This window comes from Pseudophryne corroboree, chromosome 6, assembly GCF_028390025.1.
Source record: "Pseudophryne corroboree isolate aPseCor3 chromosome 6, aPseCor3.hap2, whole genome shotgun sequence".
Taxonomy (NCBI): domain Eukaryota; kingdom Metazoa; phylum Chordata; class Amphibia; order Anura; family Myobatrachidae; genus Pseudophryne; species Pseudophryne corroboree.
The window spans coordinates 842,289,328-842,307,813 of NC_086449.1; the positions used below are offsets into that span (position 1 = coordinate 842,289,328).

General features: G+C 56.9%; 1 protein-coding gene across 2 annotated transcripts in view; it reads right to left on the bottom strand.

Annotated features, from left to right (window-relative positions):
• Positions 1 to 18,486, bottom strand: part of DERA (deoxyribose-phosphate aldolase) — a 339,267-nt gene that overhangs the window by 164,444 nt on the left and 156,337 nt on the right. For both annotated transcript variants that reach the window (XM_063929429.1, XM_063929428.1), the window contains exon 5: positions 1,208 to 1,342. In XM_063929429.1, coding sequence (XP_063785499.1) covers positions 1,208 to 1,342 — 135 coding nt within the window. The remainder of the gene's footprint in view (positions 1 to 1,207; positions 1,343 to 18,486) is intronic.

Sequence of the window (18,486 nt, forward strand, 5' to 3'; positions counted from 1 at the left end):
GTGCTGGTAATGGTAGTGGGAGCACCGCTGCCTCCGTCGGCTCCCCTGTGCTGGTAATGGTAGTGGGAGCACTGCTGCCTCCGTCGGCTCCCCTGTGCTGGTAATGGTAGTGGGAGCACCGCTGCCTCCGTCGGCTCCCCTGTGCTGGTAATGGTAGTGGGAGCACCGCTGTCTCCGTCGGCTCCCCTGTGCTGGTAATGGTAGTGGGAGCACCGCTGCCTCCGTCGGCTCCCCTGTGCTGGTAATGGTAGTGGGAGCACCGCTGCCTCCGTCGGCTCCCCTGTGCTGGTAATGGTAGTGGGAGCACCGCTGCCTCCGTCGGCTCCCCTGTGCTGGTAATGGTAGTGGGAGCACCGCTGCCTCCGTCGGCTCCCCTGTGCTGGTAATGGTAGTGGGAGCACCGCTGCCTCCGTCGGCTCCCCTGTGCTGGTAATGGTAGTGGGAGCACCGCTGCCTCCGTCGGCTCCCCTGTGCTGGTAATGGTAGTGGGAGCACCGCTGCCTCCGTCGGCTCCCCTGTGCTGGTAATGGTAGTGGGAGCACCGCTGCCTCCGTCGGCTCCCCTGTGCTGGTAATGGTAGTGGGAGCACCGCTGCCTCCGTCGGCTCCCCTGTGCTGGTAATGGTAGTGGGAGCACCGCTGCCTCCGTCGGCTCCCCTGTGCTGGTAATGGTAGTGGGAGCACCGCTGCCTCCGTCGGCTCCCCTGTGCTGGTAATGGTAGTGGGAGCACCGCTGCCTCCGTCGGCTCCCCTGTGCTGGTAATGGTAGTGGTGCTCCTGTATTTTGTCCTGGTCAGGAAGCGCTCCCGGTACAGCATGCTCTGCCATGCCTTTTAGCCTGCGAGATGTATAAGGACACATCTGTACATTGTGACAAAGCTCGCACCCTCTGTTACAATGTTCTTGCTAGAGTCTCGCCTAATCGGGGATCTGTTCTACATTACACGCAGGACACATTACACACGTGGGACACATTACACACGGGACACATCACACGCGGGACACATTACACACGGGACACATTACACACGTGGGACACATCACACGCGGGACACATGTCCTGGGATATCATGTGTAGTTTCCATTATTTCTGAACTAGAGACATACTAAATAATGGTTAAACTCCAGAGAGGACAGAAAGCTCGCTGTCCAGGGCTACCCTGACTTCTCATTACCTCTGCCATCACTGCGCACCGCCAGCTACCTACCTCTCCACCGGCCAGTGAGGGCCAGCGTCCTATTAATAACAATGTCAATCTCACAGGCGCCATCCTCCACAGCTGTGCGGACCTCTTCCAGCCGTGTCTTCAGTGGGGTCTGACCTGCAGGAAATCCTGTGGCCACTGAAATCAGAGAAACAACTGGTAACCATCGGGCAACGCTTCATCTCAGCCTTACATTTATATTCTATACACCGTAACGTGCCGGATAACAGCGAGCAGGTGTGGGGTACACCACGGGGGGGATCATATTCTATACACCGTAACGTGCCGGATAACAGGGAGCAGGTGTGGGGATACACCTCGGGGGGGATCATATTCTATACACAGGAACGTGCCGGATAACAGCGAGCAGGAGTGGAGTACACCTCGGGGGGGATCATATTCTATACACAGGAACGTGCCGGATAACAGCGAGCAGGTGTGGAGTACACCTCGGGGGGATCATATTCTATACACAGGAACGTGCCGGATAACAGGGAGCAGGTGTGGAGTACACCTCGGGGGGATCATATTCTATACACAGGAACGTGCCGGATAACAGCGAGCAGGTGTGGAGTACACCTCGGGGGGATCATATTCTATACACAGGAACGTGCCGGATAACAGCGAGCAGGTGTGGGGGTACACCTCGGGGGGGCTCATATTCTATACACAGGAACGTGCCGGATAACAGGGAGCAGGTGTGGAGTACACCTCGGGGGGATCATATTCTATACACAGGAACGTGCCGGATAACAGCGAGCAGGTGTGGGGGTACACCTCGGGGGGGCTCATATTCTATACACAGGAACGTGCCGGATAACAGGGAGCCGGTGTGGGGTACACCTCGGGGGGTCATATTCTATACACAGGAACGTGCCGGATAACAGCGAGCAGGTGTGGGGTACACCTCGGGGGGGGATCATATTCTATACACAGGAACGTGCCGGATAACAGCGAGCAGGTGTGGGGTACACCTCGGGGGGGGGGGGGGGGGGGGGGAGATCATATTCTATACACAGGAACGTGCCGGATAACAGCGAGCAGGTGTGGGGTACACCTCGGGGGGGGGGATCATATTCTATACACAGGAACGTGCCGGATAACAGGGAGCCGGTGTGAAGTACACCTCGGGGGGGCTCATATTCTCTACACAGGAACGTGCCGGATAACAGGGAGCAGGAGTGGGGTACACCTCGGGGGGGTCATTATATTCTATACACAGGAACGTGCCGGATAACAGGGAGCCGGTGTGGGGTACACCTCGGGGGGGGGGGGGATCATATTCTATACACAGGAACGTGCCGGATAACAGCGAGCAGGTGTGGGGTACACCTCGGGGGGGATCATATTCTATACACAGGAACGTGCCGGATAACAGCGAGCAGGTGTGGGGTACACCTCGGGGGGGGATCATATTCTATACACAGGAAAGTGCCGGATAACAGGGAGCAGGTGTGGGGTACACCTCGGGGGGGATATCATATTCTATACACAGGAACGTGCCGGATAACAGGGAGCCGGTGTGGGGTACACCTCGGGGGGGCTCATATTCTATACACAGGAACGTGCCGGATAACAGCGAGCAGGTGTGGGGTACACCTTGGGGGGGTCATACTCTATACACAGGAACGTGCCGGATAACAGCGAGCAGGTGTGGGGTACACCTCGGGGGGGGATCATATTCTATACACAGGAAAGTGCCGGATAACAGGGAGCAGGTGTGGGGTACACCTCGGGGGGGATCATATTCTATACACAGGAACGTGCCGGATAACAGGGAGCCGGTGTGGGGTACACCTCGGGGGGGCTCATATTCTATACACAGGAACGTGCCGGATAACAGCGAGCAGGTGTGGGGTACACCTTGGGGGGGTCATACTCTATACACAGGAACGTGCCGGATAACAGCGAGCAGGTGTGGGGTACACCTCGGGGGGGGATCATATTCTATACACAGGAACGTGCCGGATAACAGGGAGCAGGTGTGGGGTACACCTCGGGGGGGATCATATTCTATACACAGGAACGTGCCGGATAACAGGGAGCCGGTGTGGGGTACACCTCGGGGGGGATCATATTCTATACACAGGAACGTGCCGGATAACAGTGAGCAGGTGTGGAGTACACCTCGGGGGGGATCATATTCTATACACAGGAACGTGCCGGATAACAGGGAGCAGGTGTGGGGTACACCTCGGGGGGGATCATATTCTATACACAGGAACGTGCCGGATAACAGCGAGCAGGTGTGGGGTACACCTCGGGGGGGATCATATTCTATACACAGGAACGTGCCGGATAACAGCGAGCAGGTGTGGGGTACATCTCGGGGGGGCTCATATTCTATACACAGGAACGTGCCGGATAACAGGGAGCAGGTGTGGAGTACCCCTCGGGGGGATCATATTCTATACACAGGAATGTGCCGGATAACAGCGAGCAGGTGTGGGGTACACCTCGGGGGGGCTCATATTCTATACACAGGAACGTGCCGGATAACAGGGAGCAGGTGTGGAGTACACCTCGGGGGGATCATATTCTATACACAGGAACGTGCCGGATAACAGCGAGCAGGTGTGGGGGTACACCTCGGGGGGGCTCATATTCTATACACAGGAACGTGCCGGATAACAGGGAGCAGGTGTGGGGTACACCTCGGGGGGGCTCATATTCTATACACAGGAACGTGCCGGATAACAGCGAGCAGGTGTGGGGTACACCTCGGGGGGGGGGGATCATATTCTATACACAGGAACGTGCCGGATAACAGCCAGCAGGTGTGGGGTACACCTCGGGGGGGCTCATATTCTATACACAGGAACGTGCCGGATAACAGCGAGCAGGTGTGGGGTACACCTCGGGGGGGGGATCATATTCTATACACAGGAACGTGCCGGATAACAGCGAGCAGGTGTGGGGAACACCTCAGGGGGGGGGGGGATCATATTCTATACACAGGAACGTGCCGGATAACAGCGAGCAGGTGTGGGGTACACCTCGGGGGGGGGGGGGGATCATATTCTATACACAGGAACGTGCCGGATAACAGCGAGCAGGTGTGGGGTACACCTCGGGGGGGTCATATTCTATACACAGGAACGTGCCGGATAACAGGGAGCAGGTGTGGGGTACACCTCGGGGGGGATCATATTCTATACACAGGAACGTGCCGGATAACAGGGAGCAGGTGTGGAGTACACCTCGGGGGGGCTCATATTCTATACACAGGAACGTGCCGGATAACAGGGAGCAGGTGTGGAGTACACCTCGGGGGGGTCATTATATTCTATACACAGGAACGTGCCGGATAACAGGGAGCAGGTGTGGGGTACACCTCGGGGGGGGTCATTATATTCTATACATAGGAACGTGCCGGATAACAGGGAGCAGGTGTGGGGTACACCTCGGGGGGGGGGGGGGTCATATTCTATACACAGGGACGTGCCGGATAACAGCGAGCAGGTGTGGGGTACACCTCGGGGGGGATCATATTCTATACATAGGAACGTGCCGGATAACAGGGAGCAGGTGTGGGGTACACCTCGGGGGGGGGATCATATTCTATACACAGGAACGTGCCGGATAACAGCGAGCAGGTGTGGGGTACACCTCGGGGGGGGGGATCATTATATTCTATACACAGGAACGTGCCGGATAACAGGGAGCAGGTGTGGGGTACACCTCGGGGGGGATCATATTCTATACACAGGAACGTGCCGGATAACAGGGAGCAGGTGTGGAGTACACCTCGGGGGGGATCATATTCTATACACAGGAACGTGCCGGATAACAGGGAGCAGGTGTGGGGTACACCTCGGGGGGGGGGATCATATTCTATACACAGGAACGTGCCGGATAACAGCGAGCAGGTGTGGAGTACACCTCGGGGGGATCATATTCTATACACAGGAACGTGCCGGATAACAGCGAGCAGGTGTGGGGGTACACCTCGGGGGGGCTCATATTCTATACACAGGAACGTGCCGGATAACAGGGAGCCGGTGTGGGGTACACCTCGGGGGGTCATATTCTATACACAGGAACGTGCCGGATAACAGCGAGCAGGTGTGGGGTACACCTCGGGGGGGGGGATCATATTCTATACACAGGAACGTGCCGGATAACAGCGAGCAGGTGTGGGGTACACCTCGGGGGGGGGGGATCATATTCTATACACAGGAACGTGCCGGATAACAGGGAGCCGGTGTGAAGTACACCTCGGGGGGGCTCATATTCTCTACACAGGAACGTGCCGGATAACAGGGAGCAGGAGTGGGGTACACCTCGGGGGGGTCATTATATTCTATACACAGGAACGTGCCGGATAACAGGGAGCCGGTGTGGGGTACACCTCGGGGGGGGGGGGATCATATTCTATACACAGGAACGTGCCGGATAACAGCGAGCAGGTGTGGGGTACACCTCGGGGGGGATCATATTCTATACACAGGAACGTGCCGGATAACAGCGAGCAGGTGTGGGGTACACCTCGGGGGGGGGATCATATTCTATACACAGGAAAGTGCCGGATAACAGGGAGCAGGTGTGGGGTACACCTCGGGGGGGATATCATATTCTATACACAGGAACGTGCCGGATAACAGGGAGCCGGTGTGGGGTACACCTCGGGGGGGCTCATATTCTATACACAGGAACGTGCCGGATAACAGCGAGCAGGTGTGGGGTACACCTTGGGGGGGTCATACTCTATACACAGGAACGTGCCGGATAACAGCGAGCAGGTGTGGGGTACACCTCGGGGGGGGATCATATTCTATACACAGGAAAGTGCCGGATAACAGGGAGCAGGTGTGGGGTACACCTCGGGGGGGATCATATTCTTTACACAGGAACGTGCCGGATAACAGGGAGCCGGTGTGGGGTACACCTCGGGGGGGCTCATATTCTATACACAGGAACGTGCCGGATAACAGCGAGCAGGTGTGGGGTACACCTTGGGGGGGTCATACTCTATACACAGGAACGTGCCGGATAACAGCGAGCAGGTGTGGGGTACACCTCGGGGGGGGATCATATTCTATACACAGGAACGTGCCGGATAACAGGGAACAGGTGTGGGGTACACCTCGGGGGGGATCATATTCTATACACAGGAACGTGCCGGATAACAGGGAGCCGGTGTGGTGTACACCTCGGGGGGGTCATACTCTATACACAGAAACGTGCCGGATAACAGCGAGCAGGTGTGGGGTACACCTCGGGGGGGGATCATATTCTATACACAGGAACGTGCCGGATAACAGGGAGCCGGTGTGGGGTACACCTCGGGGGGGATCATATTCTATACACAGGAACGTGCCGGATAACAGTGAGCAGGTGTGGAGTACACCTCGGGGGGGATCATATTCTATACACAGGAACGTGCCGGATAACAGGGAGCAGGTGTGGGGTACACCTCGGGGGGGATCATATTCTATACACAGGAACGTGCCGGATAACAGCGAGCAGGTGTGGGGTACACCTCGGGGGGGATCATATTCTATACACAGGAACGTGCCGGATAACAGCGAGCAGGAGTGGAGTACACCTCGGGGGGGATCATATTCTATACACAGGAACGTGCCGGATAACAGCGAGCAGGTGTGGGGTACATCTCGGGGGGGCTCATATTCTATACACAGGAACGTGCCGGATAACAGGGAGCAGGTGTGGAGTACCCCTCGGGGGGATCATATTCTATACACAGGAATGTGCCGGATAACAGCGAGCAGGTGTGGGGTACACCTCGGGGGGGCTCATATTCTATACACAGGAACGTGCCGGATAACAGGGAGCAGGTGTGGAGTACACCTCGGGGGGATCATATTCTATACACAGGAACGTGCCGGATAACAGCGAGCAGGTGTGGGGGTACACCTCGGGGGGGCTCATATTCTATACACAGGAACGTGCCGGATAACAGGGAGCAGGTGTGGGGTACACCTCGGGGGGGCTCATATTCTATACACAGGAACGTGCCGGATAACAGCGAGCAGGTGTGGGGTCCACCTCGGGGGGGGGGGGATCATATTCTATACACAGGAACGTGCCGGATAACAGCCAGCAGGTGTGGGGTACACCTCGGGGGGGCTCATATTCTATACACAGGAACGTGCCGGATAACAGCGAGCAGGTGTGGGGTACACCTCGGGGGGGGGATCATATTCTATACACAGGAACGTGCCGGATAACAGCGAGCAGGTGTGGGGAACACCTCAGGGGGGGGGGGGGATCATATTCTATACACAGGAACGTGCCGGATAACAGCGAGCAGGTGTGGGGTACACCTCGGGGGGGGGGGGGGGGATCATATTCTATACACAGGAACGTGCCGGATAACAGCGAGCAGGTGTGGGGTACACCTCGGGGGGGTCATATTCTATACACAGGAACGTGCCGGATAACAGGGAGCAGGTGTGGGGTACACCTCGGGGGGGATCATATTCTATACACAGGAACGTGCCGGATAACAGGGAGCAGGTGTGGAGTACACCTCGGGGGGGCTCATATTCTATACACAGGAACGTGCCGGATAACAGGGAGCAGGTGTGGAGTACACCTCGGGGGGGGTCATTATATTCTATACACAGGAACGTGCCGGATAACAGGGAGCAGGTGTGGGGTACACCTCGGGGGGGGTCATTATATTCTATACATAGGAACGTGCCGGATAACAGGGAGCAGGTGTGGGGTACACCTCGGGGGGGGGGGTCATATTCTATACACAGGGACGTGCCGGATAACAGCGAGCAGGTGTGGGGCACACCTCGGGGGGGATCATATTCTATACATAGGAACGTGCCGGATAACAGGGAGCAGGTGTGGGGTACACCTCGGGGGGGGGGATCATATTCTATACACAGGAACGTGCCGGATAACAGCGAGCAGGTGTGGGGTACACCTCGGGGGGGGGATCATTATATTCTATACACAGGAACGTGCCGGATAACAGGGAGCAGGTGTGGGGTACACCTCGGGGGGGGGGGGATCATATTCTATACACAGGAACGTGCCGGATAACAGCGAGCAGGTGTGGGGGTACACCTCGGGGGGGCTCATATTCTATACACAGGAACGTGCCGGATAACAGGGAGCCGGTGTGGGGTACACCTCGGGGGGTCATATTCTATACACAGGAACGTGCCGGATAACAGCGAGCAGGTGTGGGGTACACCTCGGGGGGGGGATCATATTCTATACACAGGAACGTGCCGGATAACAGCGAGCAGGTGTGGGGTACACCTCGGGGGGGGGGGGGATCATATTCTATACACAGGAACGTGCCGGATAACAGCGAGCAGGTGTGGGGTACACCTCGGGGGGGGGGGATCATATTCTATACACAGGAACGTGCCGGATAACAGGGAGCCGGTGTGAAGTACACCTCGGGGGGGCTCATATTCTCTACACAGGAACGTGCCGGATAACAGGGAGCAGGAGTGGGGTACACCTCGGGGGGGTCATTATATTCTATACACAGGAACGTGCCGGATAACAGGGAGCCGGTGTGGGGTACACCTCGGGGGGGGGGGATCATATTCTATACACAGGAACGTGCCGGATAACAGCGAGCAGGTGTGGGGTACACCTCGGGGGGGATCATATTCTATACACAGGAACGTGCCGGATAACAGCGAGCAGGTGTGGGGTACACCTCGGGGGGGGATCATATTCTATACACAGGAAAGTGCCGGATAACAGGGAGCAGGTGTGGGGTACACCTCGGGGGGGATATCATATTCTATACACAGGAACGTGCCGGATAACAGGGAGCCGGTGTGGGGTACACCTCGGGGGGGCTCATATTCTATACACAGGAACGTGCCGGATAACAGCGAGCAGGTGTGGGGTACACCTTGGGGGGGTCATACTCTATACACAGGAACGTGCCGGATAACAGCGAGCAGGTGTGGGGTACACCTCGGGGGGGGATCATATTCTATACACAGGAAAGTGCCGGATAACAGGGAGCAGGTGTGGGGTACACCTCGGGGGGGATCATATTCTATACACAGGAACGTGCCGGATAACAGGGAGCCGGTGTGGGGTACACCTCGGGGGGGCTCATATTCTATACACAGGAACGTGCCGGATAACAGCGAGCAGGTGTGGGGTACACCTTGGGGGGGTCATACTCTATACACAGGAACGTGCCGGATAACAGCGAGCAGGTGTGGGGTACACCTCGGGGGGGGATCATATTCTATACACAGGAACGTGCCGGATAACAGGGAGCAGGTGTGGGGTACACCTCGGGGGGGATCATATTCTATACACAGGAACGTGCCGGATAACAGGGAGCCGGTGTGGTGTACACCTCGGGGGGGGGTCATACTCTATACACAGAAACGTGCCGGATAACAGCGAGCAGGTGTGGGGTACACCTCGGGGGGGGATCATATTCTATACACAGGAACGTGCCGGATAACAGGGAGCCGGTGTGGGGTACACCTCGGGGGGGATCATATTCTATACACAGGAACGTGCCGGATAACAGTGAGCAGGTGTGGAGTACACCTCGGGGGGGATCATATTCTATACACAGGAACGTGCCGGATAACAGGGAGCAGGTGTGGGGTACACCTCGGGGGGGATCATATTCTATACACAGGAACGTGCCGGATAACAGCGAGCAGGTGTGGGGTACACCTCGGGGGGGATCATATTCTATACACAGGAACGTGCCGGATAACAGCGAGCAGGTGTGGGGTACATCTCGGGGGGGCTCATATTCTATACACAGGAACGTGCCGGATAACAGGGAGCAGGTGTGGAGTACCCCTCGGGGGGATCATATTCTATACACAGGAATGTGCCGGATAACAGCGAGCAGGTGTGGGGTACACCTCGGGGGGGCTCATATTCTATACACAGGAACGTGCCGGATAACAGGGAGCAGGTGTGGAGTACACCTCGGGGGGATCATATTCTATACACAGGAACGTGCCGGATAACAGCGAGCAGGTGTGGGGGTACACCTCGGGGGGGCTCATATTCTATACACAGGAACGTGCCGGATAACAGGGAGCAGGTGTGGGGTACACCTCGGGGGGGCTCATATTCTATACACAGGAACGTGCCGGATAACAGCGAGCAGGTGTGGGGTACACCTCGGGGGGGGGGATCATATTCTATACACAGGAACGTGCCGGATAACAGCCAGCAGGTGTGGGGTACACCTCGGGGGGGCTCATATTCTATACACAGGAACGTGCCGGATAACAGCGAGCAGGTGTGGGGTACACCTCGGGGGGGGGATCATATTCTATACACAGGAACGTGCCGGATAACAGCGAGCAGGTGTGGGGAACACCTCAGGGGGGGGGGGGGGATCATATTCTATACACAGGAACGTGCCGGATAACAGCGAGCAGGTGTGGGGTACACCTCGGGGGGGGGGGGGGGGGGATCATATTCTATACACAGGAACGTGCCGGATAACAGCGAGCAGGTGTGGGGTACACCTCGGGGGGGTCATATTCTATACACAGGAACGTGCCGGATAACAGGGAGCAGGTGTGGGGTACACCTCGGGGGGGATCATATTCTATACACAGGAACGTGCCGGATAACAGGGAGCAGGTGTGGAGTACACCTCGGGGGGGCTCATATTCTATACACAGGAACGTGCCGGATAACAGGGAGCAGGTGTGGAGTACACCTCGGGGGGGTCATTATATTCTATACACAGGAACGTGCCGGATAACAGGGAGCAGGTGTGGGGTACACCTCGGGGGGGGGTCATTATATTCTATACATAGGAACGTGCCGGATAACAGGGAGCAGGTGTGGGGTACACCTCGGGGGGGGGGGTCATATTCTATACACAGGGACGTGCCGGATAACAGCGAGCAGGTGTGGGGTACACCTCGGGGGGGATCATATTCTATACATAGGAACGTGCCGGATAACAGGGAGCAGGTGTGGGGTACACCTCGGGGGGGGGATCATATTCTATACACAGGAACGTGCCGGATAACAGCGAGCAGGTGTGGGGTACACCTCGGGGGGGGGGGATCATTATATTCTATACACAGGAACGTGCCGGATAACAGGGAGCAGGTGTGGGGTACACCTCGGGGGGGATCATATTCTATACACAGGAACGTGCCGGATAACAGGGAGCAGGTGTGGAGTACACCTCGGGGGGGATCATATTCTATACACAGGAACGTGCCGGATAACAGGGAGCAGGTGTGGGGTACACCTCGGGGGGGGGGATCATATTCTATACACAGGAACGTGCCGGATAACAGCGAGCAGGTGTGGAGTACACCTCGGGGGGATCATATTCTATACACAGGAACGTGCCGGATAACAGCGAGCAGGTGTGGGGGTACACCTCGGGGGGGCTCATATTCTATACACAGGAACGTGCCGGATAACAGGGAGCCGGTGTGGGGTACACCTCGGGGGGTCATATTCTATACACAGGAACGTGCCGGATAACAGCGAGCAGGTGTGGGGTACACCTCGGGGGGGGGGATCATATTCTATACACAGGAACGTGCCGGATAACAGCGAGCAGGTGTGGGGTACACCTCGGGGGGGGGGGGGGGGGGATCATATTCTATACACAGGAACGTGCCGGATAACAGCGAGCAGGTGTGGGGTACACCTCGGGGGGGGGGATCATATTCTATACACAGGAACGTGCCGGATAACAGGGAGCCGGTGTGAAGTACACCTCGGGGGGGCTCATATTCTCTACACAGGAACGTGCCGGATAACAGGGAGCAGGAGTGGGGTACACCTCGGGGGGGGTCATTATATTCTATACACAGGAACGTGCCGGATAACAGGGAGCCGGTGTGGGGTACACCTCGGGGGGGGGGGGATCATATTCTATACACAGGAACGTGCCGGATAACAGCGAGCAGGTGTGGGGTACACCTCGGGGGGGGATCATATTCTATACACAGGAACGTGCCGGATAACAGCGAGCAGGTGTGGGGTACACCTCGGGGGGGGTCATATTCTATACACAGGAAAGTGCCGGATAACAGGGAGCAGGTGTGGGGTACACCTCGGGGGGGATATCATATTCTATACACAGGAACGTGTCGGATAACAGGGAGCCGGTGTGGGGTACACCTCGGGGGGGCTCATATTCTATACACAGGAACGTGCCGGATAACAGCGAGCAGGTGTGGGGTACACCTTGGGGGGGTCATACTCTATACACAGGAACGTGCCGGATAACAGCGAGCAGGTGTGGGGTACACCTCGGGGGGGGATCATATTCTATACACAGGAAAGTGCCGGATAACAGGGAGCAGGTGTGGGGTACACCTCGGGGGGGATCATATTCTTTACACAGGAACGTGCCGGATAACAGGGAGCCGGTGTGGGGTACACCTCGGGGGGGCTCATATTCTATACACAGGAACGTGCCGGATAACAGCGAGCAGGTGTGGGGTACACCTTGGGGGGGTCATACTCTATACACAGGAACGTGCCGGATAACAGCGAGCAGGTGTGGGGTACACCTCGGGGGGGGATCATATTCTATACACAGGAACGTGCCGGATAACAGGGAACAGGTGTGGGGTACACCTCGGGGGGGATCATATTCTATACACAGGAACGTGCCGGATAACAGGGAGCCGGTGTGGTGTACACCTCGGGGGGGTCATACTCTATACACAGAAACGTGCCGGATAACAGCGAGCAGGTGTGGGGTACACCTCGGGGGGGGATCATATTCTATACACAGGAACGTGCCGGATAACAGGGAGCCGGTGTGGGGTACACCTCGGGGGGGATCATATTCTATACACAGGAACGTGCCGGATAACAGTGAGCAGGTGTGGAGTACACCTCGGGGGGGATCATATTCTATACACAGGAACGTGCCGGATAACAGGGAGCAGGTGTGGGGTACACCTCGGGGGGGATCATATTCTATACACAGGAACGTGCCGGATAACAGCGAGCAGGTGTGGGGTACACCTCGGGGGGGATCATATTCTATACACAGGAACGTGCCGGATAACAGCGAGCAGGAGTGGAGTACACCTCGGGGGGGATCATATTCTATACACAGGAACGTGCCGGATAACAGCGAGCAGGTGTGGGGTACATCTCGGGGGGGCTCATATTCTATACACAGGAACGTGCCGGATAACAGGGAGCAGGTGTGGAGTACCCCTCGGGGGGATCATATTCTATACACAGGAATGTGCCGGATAACAGCGAGCAGGTGTGGGGTACACCTCGGGGGGGCTCATATTCTATACACAGGAACGTGCCGGATAACAGGGAGCAGGTGTGGAGTACACCTCGGGGGGATCATATTCTATACACAGGAACGTGCCGGATAACAGCGAGCAGGTGTGGGGGTACACCTCGGGGGGGCTCATATTCTATACACAGGAACGTGCCGGATAACAGGGAGCAGGTGTGGGGTACACCTCGGGGGGGCTCATATTCTATACACAGGAACGTGCCGGATAACAGCGAGCAGGTGTGGGGTACACCTCGGGGGGGGGATCATATTCTATACACAGGAACGTGCCGGATAACAGCCAGCAGGTGTGGGGTACACCTCGGGGGGGCTCATATTCTATACACAGGAACGTGCCGGATAACAGCGAGCAGGTGTGGGGTACACCTCGGGGGGGGGATCATATTCTATACACAGGAACGTGCCGGATAACAGCGAGCAGGTGTGGGGAACACCTCAGGGGGGGGGGGGGATCATATTCTATACACAGGAACGTGCCGGATAACAGCGAGCAGGTGTGGGGTACACCTCGGGGGGGGGGGGGGGGATCATATTCTATACACAGGAACGTGCCGGATAACAGCGAGCAGGTGTGGGGTACACCTCGGGGGGGTCATATTCTATACACAGGAACGTGCCGGATAACAGGGAGCAGGTGTGGGGTACACCTCGGGGGGGATCATATTCTATACACAGGAACGTGCCGGATAACAGGGAGCAGGTGTGGAGTACACCTCGGGGGGGCTCATATTCTATACACAGGAACGTGCCGGATAACAGGGAGCAGGTGTGGAGTACACCTCGGGGGGGTCATTATATTCTATACATAGGAACGTGCCGGATAACAGGGAGCAGGTGTGGGGTACACCTCGGGGGGGGGGGTCATATTCTATACACAGGGACGTGCCGGATAACAGCGAGCAGGTGTGGGGTACACCTCGGGGGGGATCATATTCTATACATAGGAACGTGCCGGATAACAGGGAGCAGGTGTGGGGTACACCTCGGGGGGGGGATCATATTCTATACACAGGAACGTGCCGGATAACAGCGAGCAGGTGTGGGGTACACCTCGGGGGGGGGATCATTATATTCTATACACAGGAACGTGCCGGATAACAGGGAGCAGGTGTGGGGTACACCTCGGGGGGGATCATATTCTATACACAGGAAGGTGCCGGATAACAGGGAGCAGGTGTGGAGTACACCTCGGGGGGGATCATATTCTATACACAGGAACGTGCCGGATAACAGGGAGCAGGTGTGGGGTACACCTCGGGGGGGGGGGATCATATTCTATACACAGGAACGTGCCGGATAACAGCGAGCAGGTGTGGAGTACACCTCGGGGGGATCATATTCTATACACAGGAACGTGCCGGATAACAGCGAGCAGGTGTGGGGTACACCTCGGGGGGGGATCATATTCTATACACAGGAACGTGCCGGATAACAGGGAGCAGGTGCGGGGGACCCCTCGGGGGGGCTCATATTCTATACACAGGAACGTGCCGGATAACAGTGAGCAGGTGTGGGGTACACCTCGGGGGGGCTCATATTCTATACACAGGAACGTGCCGGATAACAGCGAGCAGGTGTGGGGTACACCTTGGGGGGGCTCATATTCTATACACAGGAACGTGCCGGATAACAGCGAGCAGGTGTGGGGTACACCTCGGGGGGGATCATTATATTCTATACACAGGAACGTGCCGGATAACAGGGAGCAGGTGTGGAGTACACCTCGGGGGGGATCATTATATTCTATACACAGGAACGTGCCGGATAACAGGGAGCAGGTGTGGGGTACACCTCGGGGGGGATCATATTCTATACACAGGAACGTGCCGGATAACAGCGAGCAGGTGTGGGGTACACCTCGGGGGGATCATATTCTATACACAGGAACGTGCCGGATAACAGCGAGCAGGTGTGGGGTACACCTCGGGGGGGGGGGGGGGGGGGGGGGGGGATCATATTCTATACACAGGAACGTGCCGGATAACAGGGAGCCGGTGTGAAGTACACCTCGGGGGGGCTCATATTCTCTACACAGGAACGTGCCGGATAACAGGGAGCAGGAGTGGGGTACACCTCGGGGGGGGTCATTATATTCTATACACAGGAACGTGCCGGATAACAGGGAGCCGGTGTGGGGTACACCTCGGGGGGGGGGATCATATTCTATACACAGGAACGTGCCGGATAACAGCGAGCAGGTGTGGGGTACACCTCGGGGGGGATCATATTCTATACACAGGAACGTGCCGGATAACAGCGAGCAGGTGTGGGGTACACCTCGGGGGGGATCATATTCTATACACAGGAAAGTGCCGGGGAGCAGGTGTGGGGTACACCTCGGGGGGGATATCATATTCTATACACAGGAAAGTGACGGATAACAGGGAGCAGGTGTGGGGTACACCTCGGGGGGGATATCATATTCTATACACAGGAACGTGCCGGATAACAGGGAGCCGGTGTGGGGTACACCTCGGGGGGGCTCATATTCTATACCCAGGAACGTGCCGGATAACAGCGAGCAGGTGTGGGGTACACCTTGGGGGGGGTCATACTCTATACACAGGAACGTGCCGGATAACAGCGAGCAGGTGTGGGGTACACCTCGGGGGGGGATCATATTCTATACACAGGAACGTGCCGGATAACAGGGAGCAGGTGTGGGGTACACCTCGGGGGGGATCATATTCTATACACAGGAACGTGCCGGATAACAGGGAGCCGGTGTGGTGTACACCTCGGGGGGGTCATACTCTATACACAGGAACGTGCCGGATAACAGCGAGCAGGTGTGGGGTACACCTCGGGGGGGGGGATCATATTCTATACACAGGAACGTGCCGGATAACAGGGAGCCGGTGTGGGGTACACCTCGGGGGGGATCATATTCTATACACAGGAACGTGCCGGATAACAGGGAGCAGGTGTGGGGTACACCTCGGGGGGGATCATATTCTATACACAGGAACGTGCCGGATAACAGCGAGCAGGTGTGGGGTACACCTCGGGGGGGATCATATTCTATACACAGGAACGTGCCGGATAACAGCGAGCAGGAGTGGAGTACACCTCGGGGGGGATCATATTCTATACACAGGAACGTGCCGGATAACAGGGAGCAGGTGTGGGGTACACCTCGGGGGGGATCATATTCTATACACAGGAACGTGCCGGATAACAGGGAGCAGGTGTGGGGTACACCTCGGGGGGGCTCATATTCTATACACAGGAACGTGCCGGATAACAGCGAGCAGGTGTGGGGTACACCTCGGGGGGGGGGATCATATTCTATACACAGGAACGTGCCGGATAACAGCGAGCAGGTGTGGGGTACACCTCGGGGGGGCTCATATTCTATACACAGGAACGTGCCGGATAACAGCGAGCAGGTGTGGGGTACACCTCGGGGGGGCTCATATTCTATACACAGGAACGTGCCGGATAACAGGGAGCAGGTGTGGAGTACACCTCGGGGGGATCATATTCTATACACAGGAACGTGCCGGATAACAGCGAGCAGGTGTTGGGTTCACCTCGGGGGGCTCATATTCTATACACAGGAACGTGCCGGATAACAGGGAGCAGGTGTGGAGTACACCTCGGGGGGATCATATTCTATACACAGGAACGTGCCGGATAACAGCGAGCAGGTGTGGGGGTACACCTCGGGGGGGCTCATATTCTATACACAGGAACGTGCCGGATAACAGGGAGCAGGTGTGGGGTACACCTCGGGGGGGCTCATATTCTATACACAGGAACGTGCCGGATAACAGCGAGCAGGTGTGGGGTACACCTCGGGGGGGGGGGGGGATCATATTCTATACACAGGAACGTGCCGGATAACAGCCAGCAGGTGTGGGGTACACCTCGGGGGGGCTCATATTCTATACACAGGAACGTGCCGGATAACAGCGAGCAGGTGTGGGGTACACCTCGGGGGGGTCATTATATTCTATACACAGGAACGTGCCGGATAACAGGGAGCAGGTGTGGGGTACACCTCGGGGGGGGGATCATATTCTATACACAGGAACGTGCCGGATAACAGCGAGCAGGTGTGGGGTACACCTCAGGGGGGGGGGGGGGGGATCATATTCTATACACAGGAACGTGCCGGATAACAGCGAGCAGGTGTGGGGTACACCTCGGGGGGGGGGGATCATATTCTATACACAGGAACGTGCCGGATAACAGGGAGCAGGTGTGGGGTACACCTCGGGGGGGATCATATTCTATACACAGGAACGTGCCGGATAACAGGGAGCAGGTGTGGAGTACACCTCGGGGGGGCTCATATTCTATACACAGGAACGTGCCGGATAACAGGGAGCAGGTGTGGAGTACACCTCGGGGGGGTCATTATATTCTATACACAGGAACGTGACGGATAACAGGGAGCAGGTGTGGGGTACACCTCGGGGGGGGGTCATTATATTCTATACATAGGAACGTGCCGGATAACAGGGAGCAGGTGTGGGGTACACCTCGGGGGGGGGATCATATTCTATACACAGGGACGTGCCGGATAACAGCGAGCAGGTGTGGGGTACACCTCGGGGGGGATCATATTCTATACATAGGAACGTGCCGGATAACAGGGAGCAGGTGTGGGGTACACCTCGGGGGGGGGATCATTATATTCTATACACAGGAACGTGCCGGATAACAGGGAGCAGGTGTGGGGTACACCTCGGGGGGGATCATATTCTATACACAGGAACGTGCCGGATAACAGGGAGCAGGTGTGGGGTACACCTCGGGGGGGGGGGATCATATTCTATACACAGGAACATGCCGGATAACAGCGAGCAGGTGTGGAGTACACCTCGGGGGGATCATATTCTATACACAGGAACGTGCCGGATAACAGCGAGCAGGTGTGGGGTACACCTCGGGGGGGATCATATTCTATACACAGGAACGTGCCGGATAACAGGGAGCAGGTGTGGGGTACACCTCGGGGGGGCTCATATTCTATACACAGGAACGTGCCGGATAACAGTGAGCAGGTGTGGGGTACACCTCGGGGGGG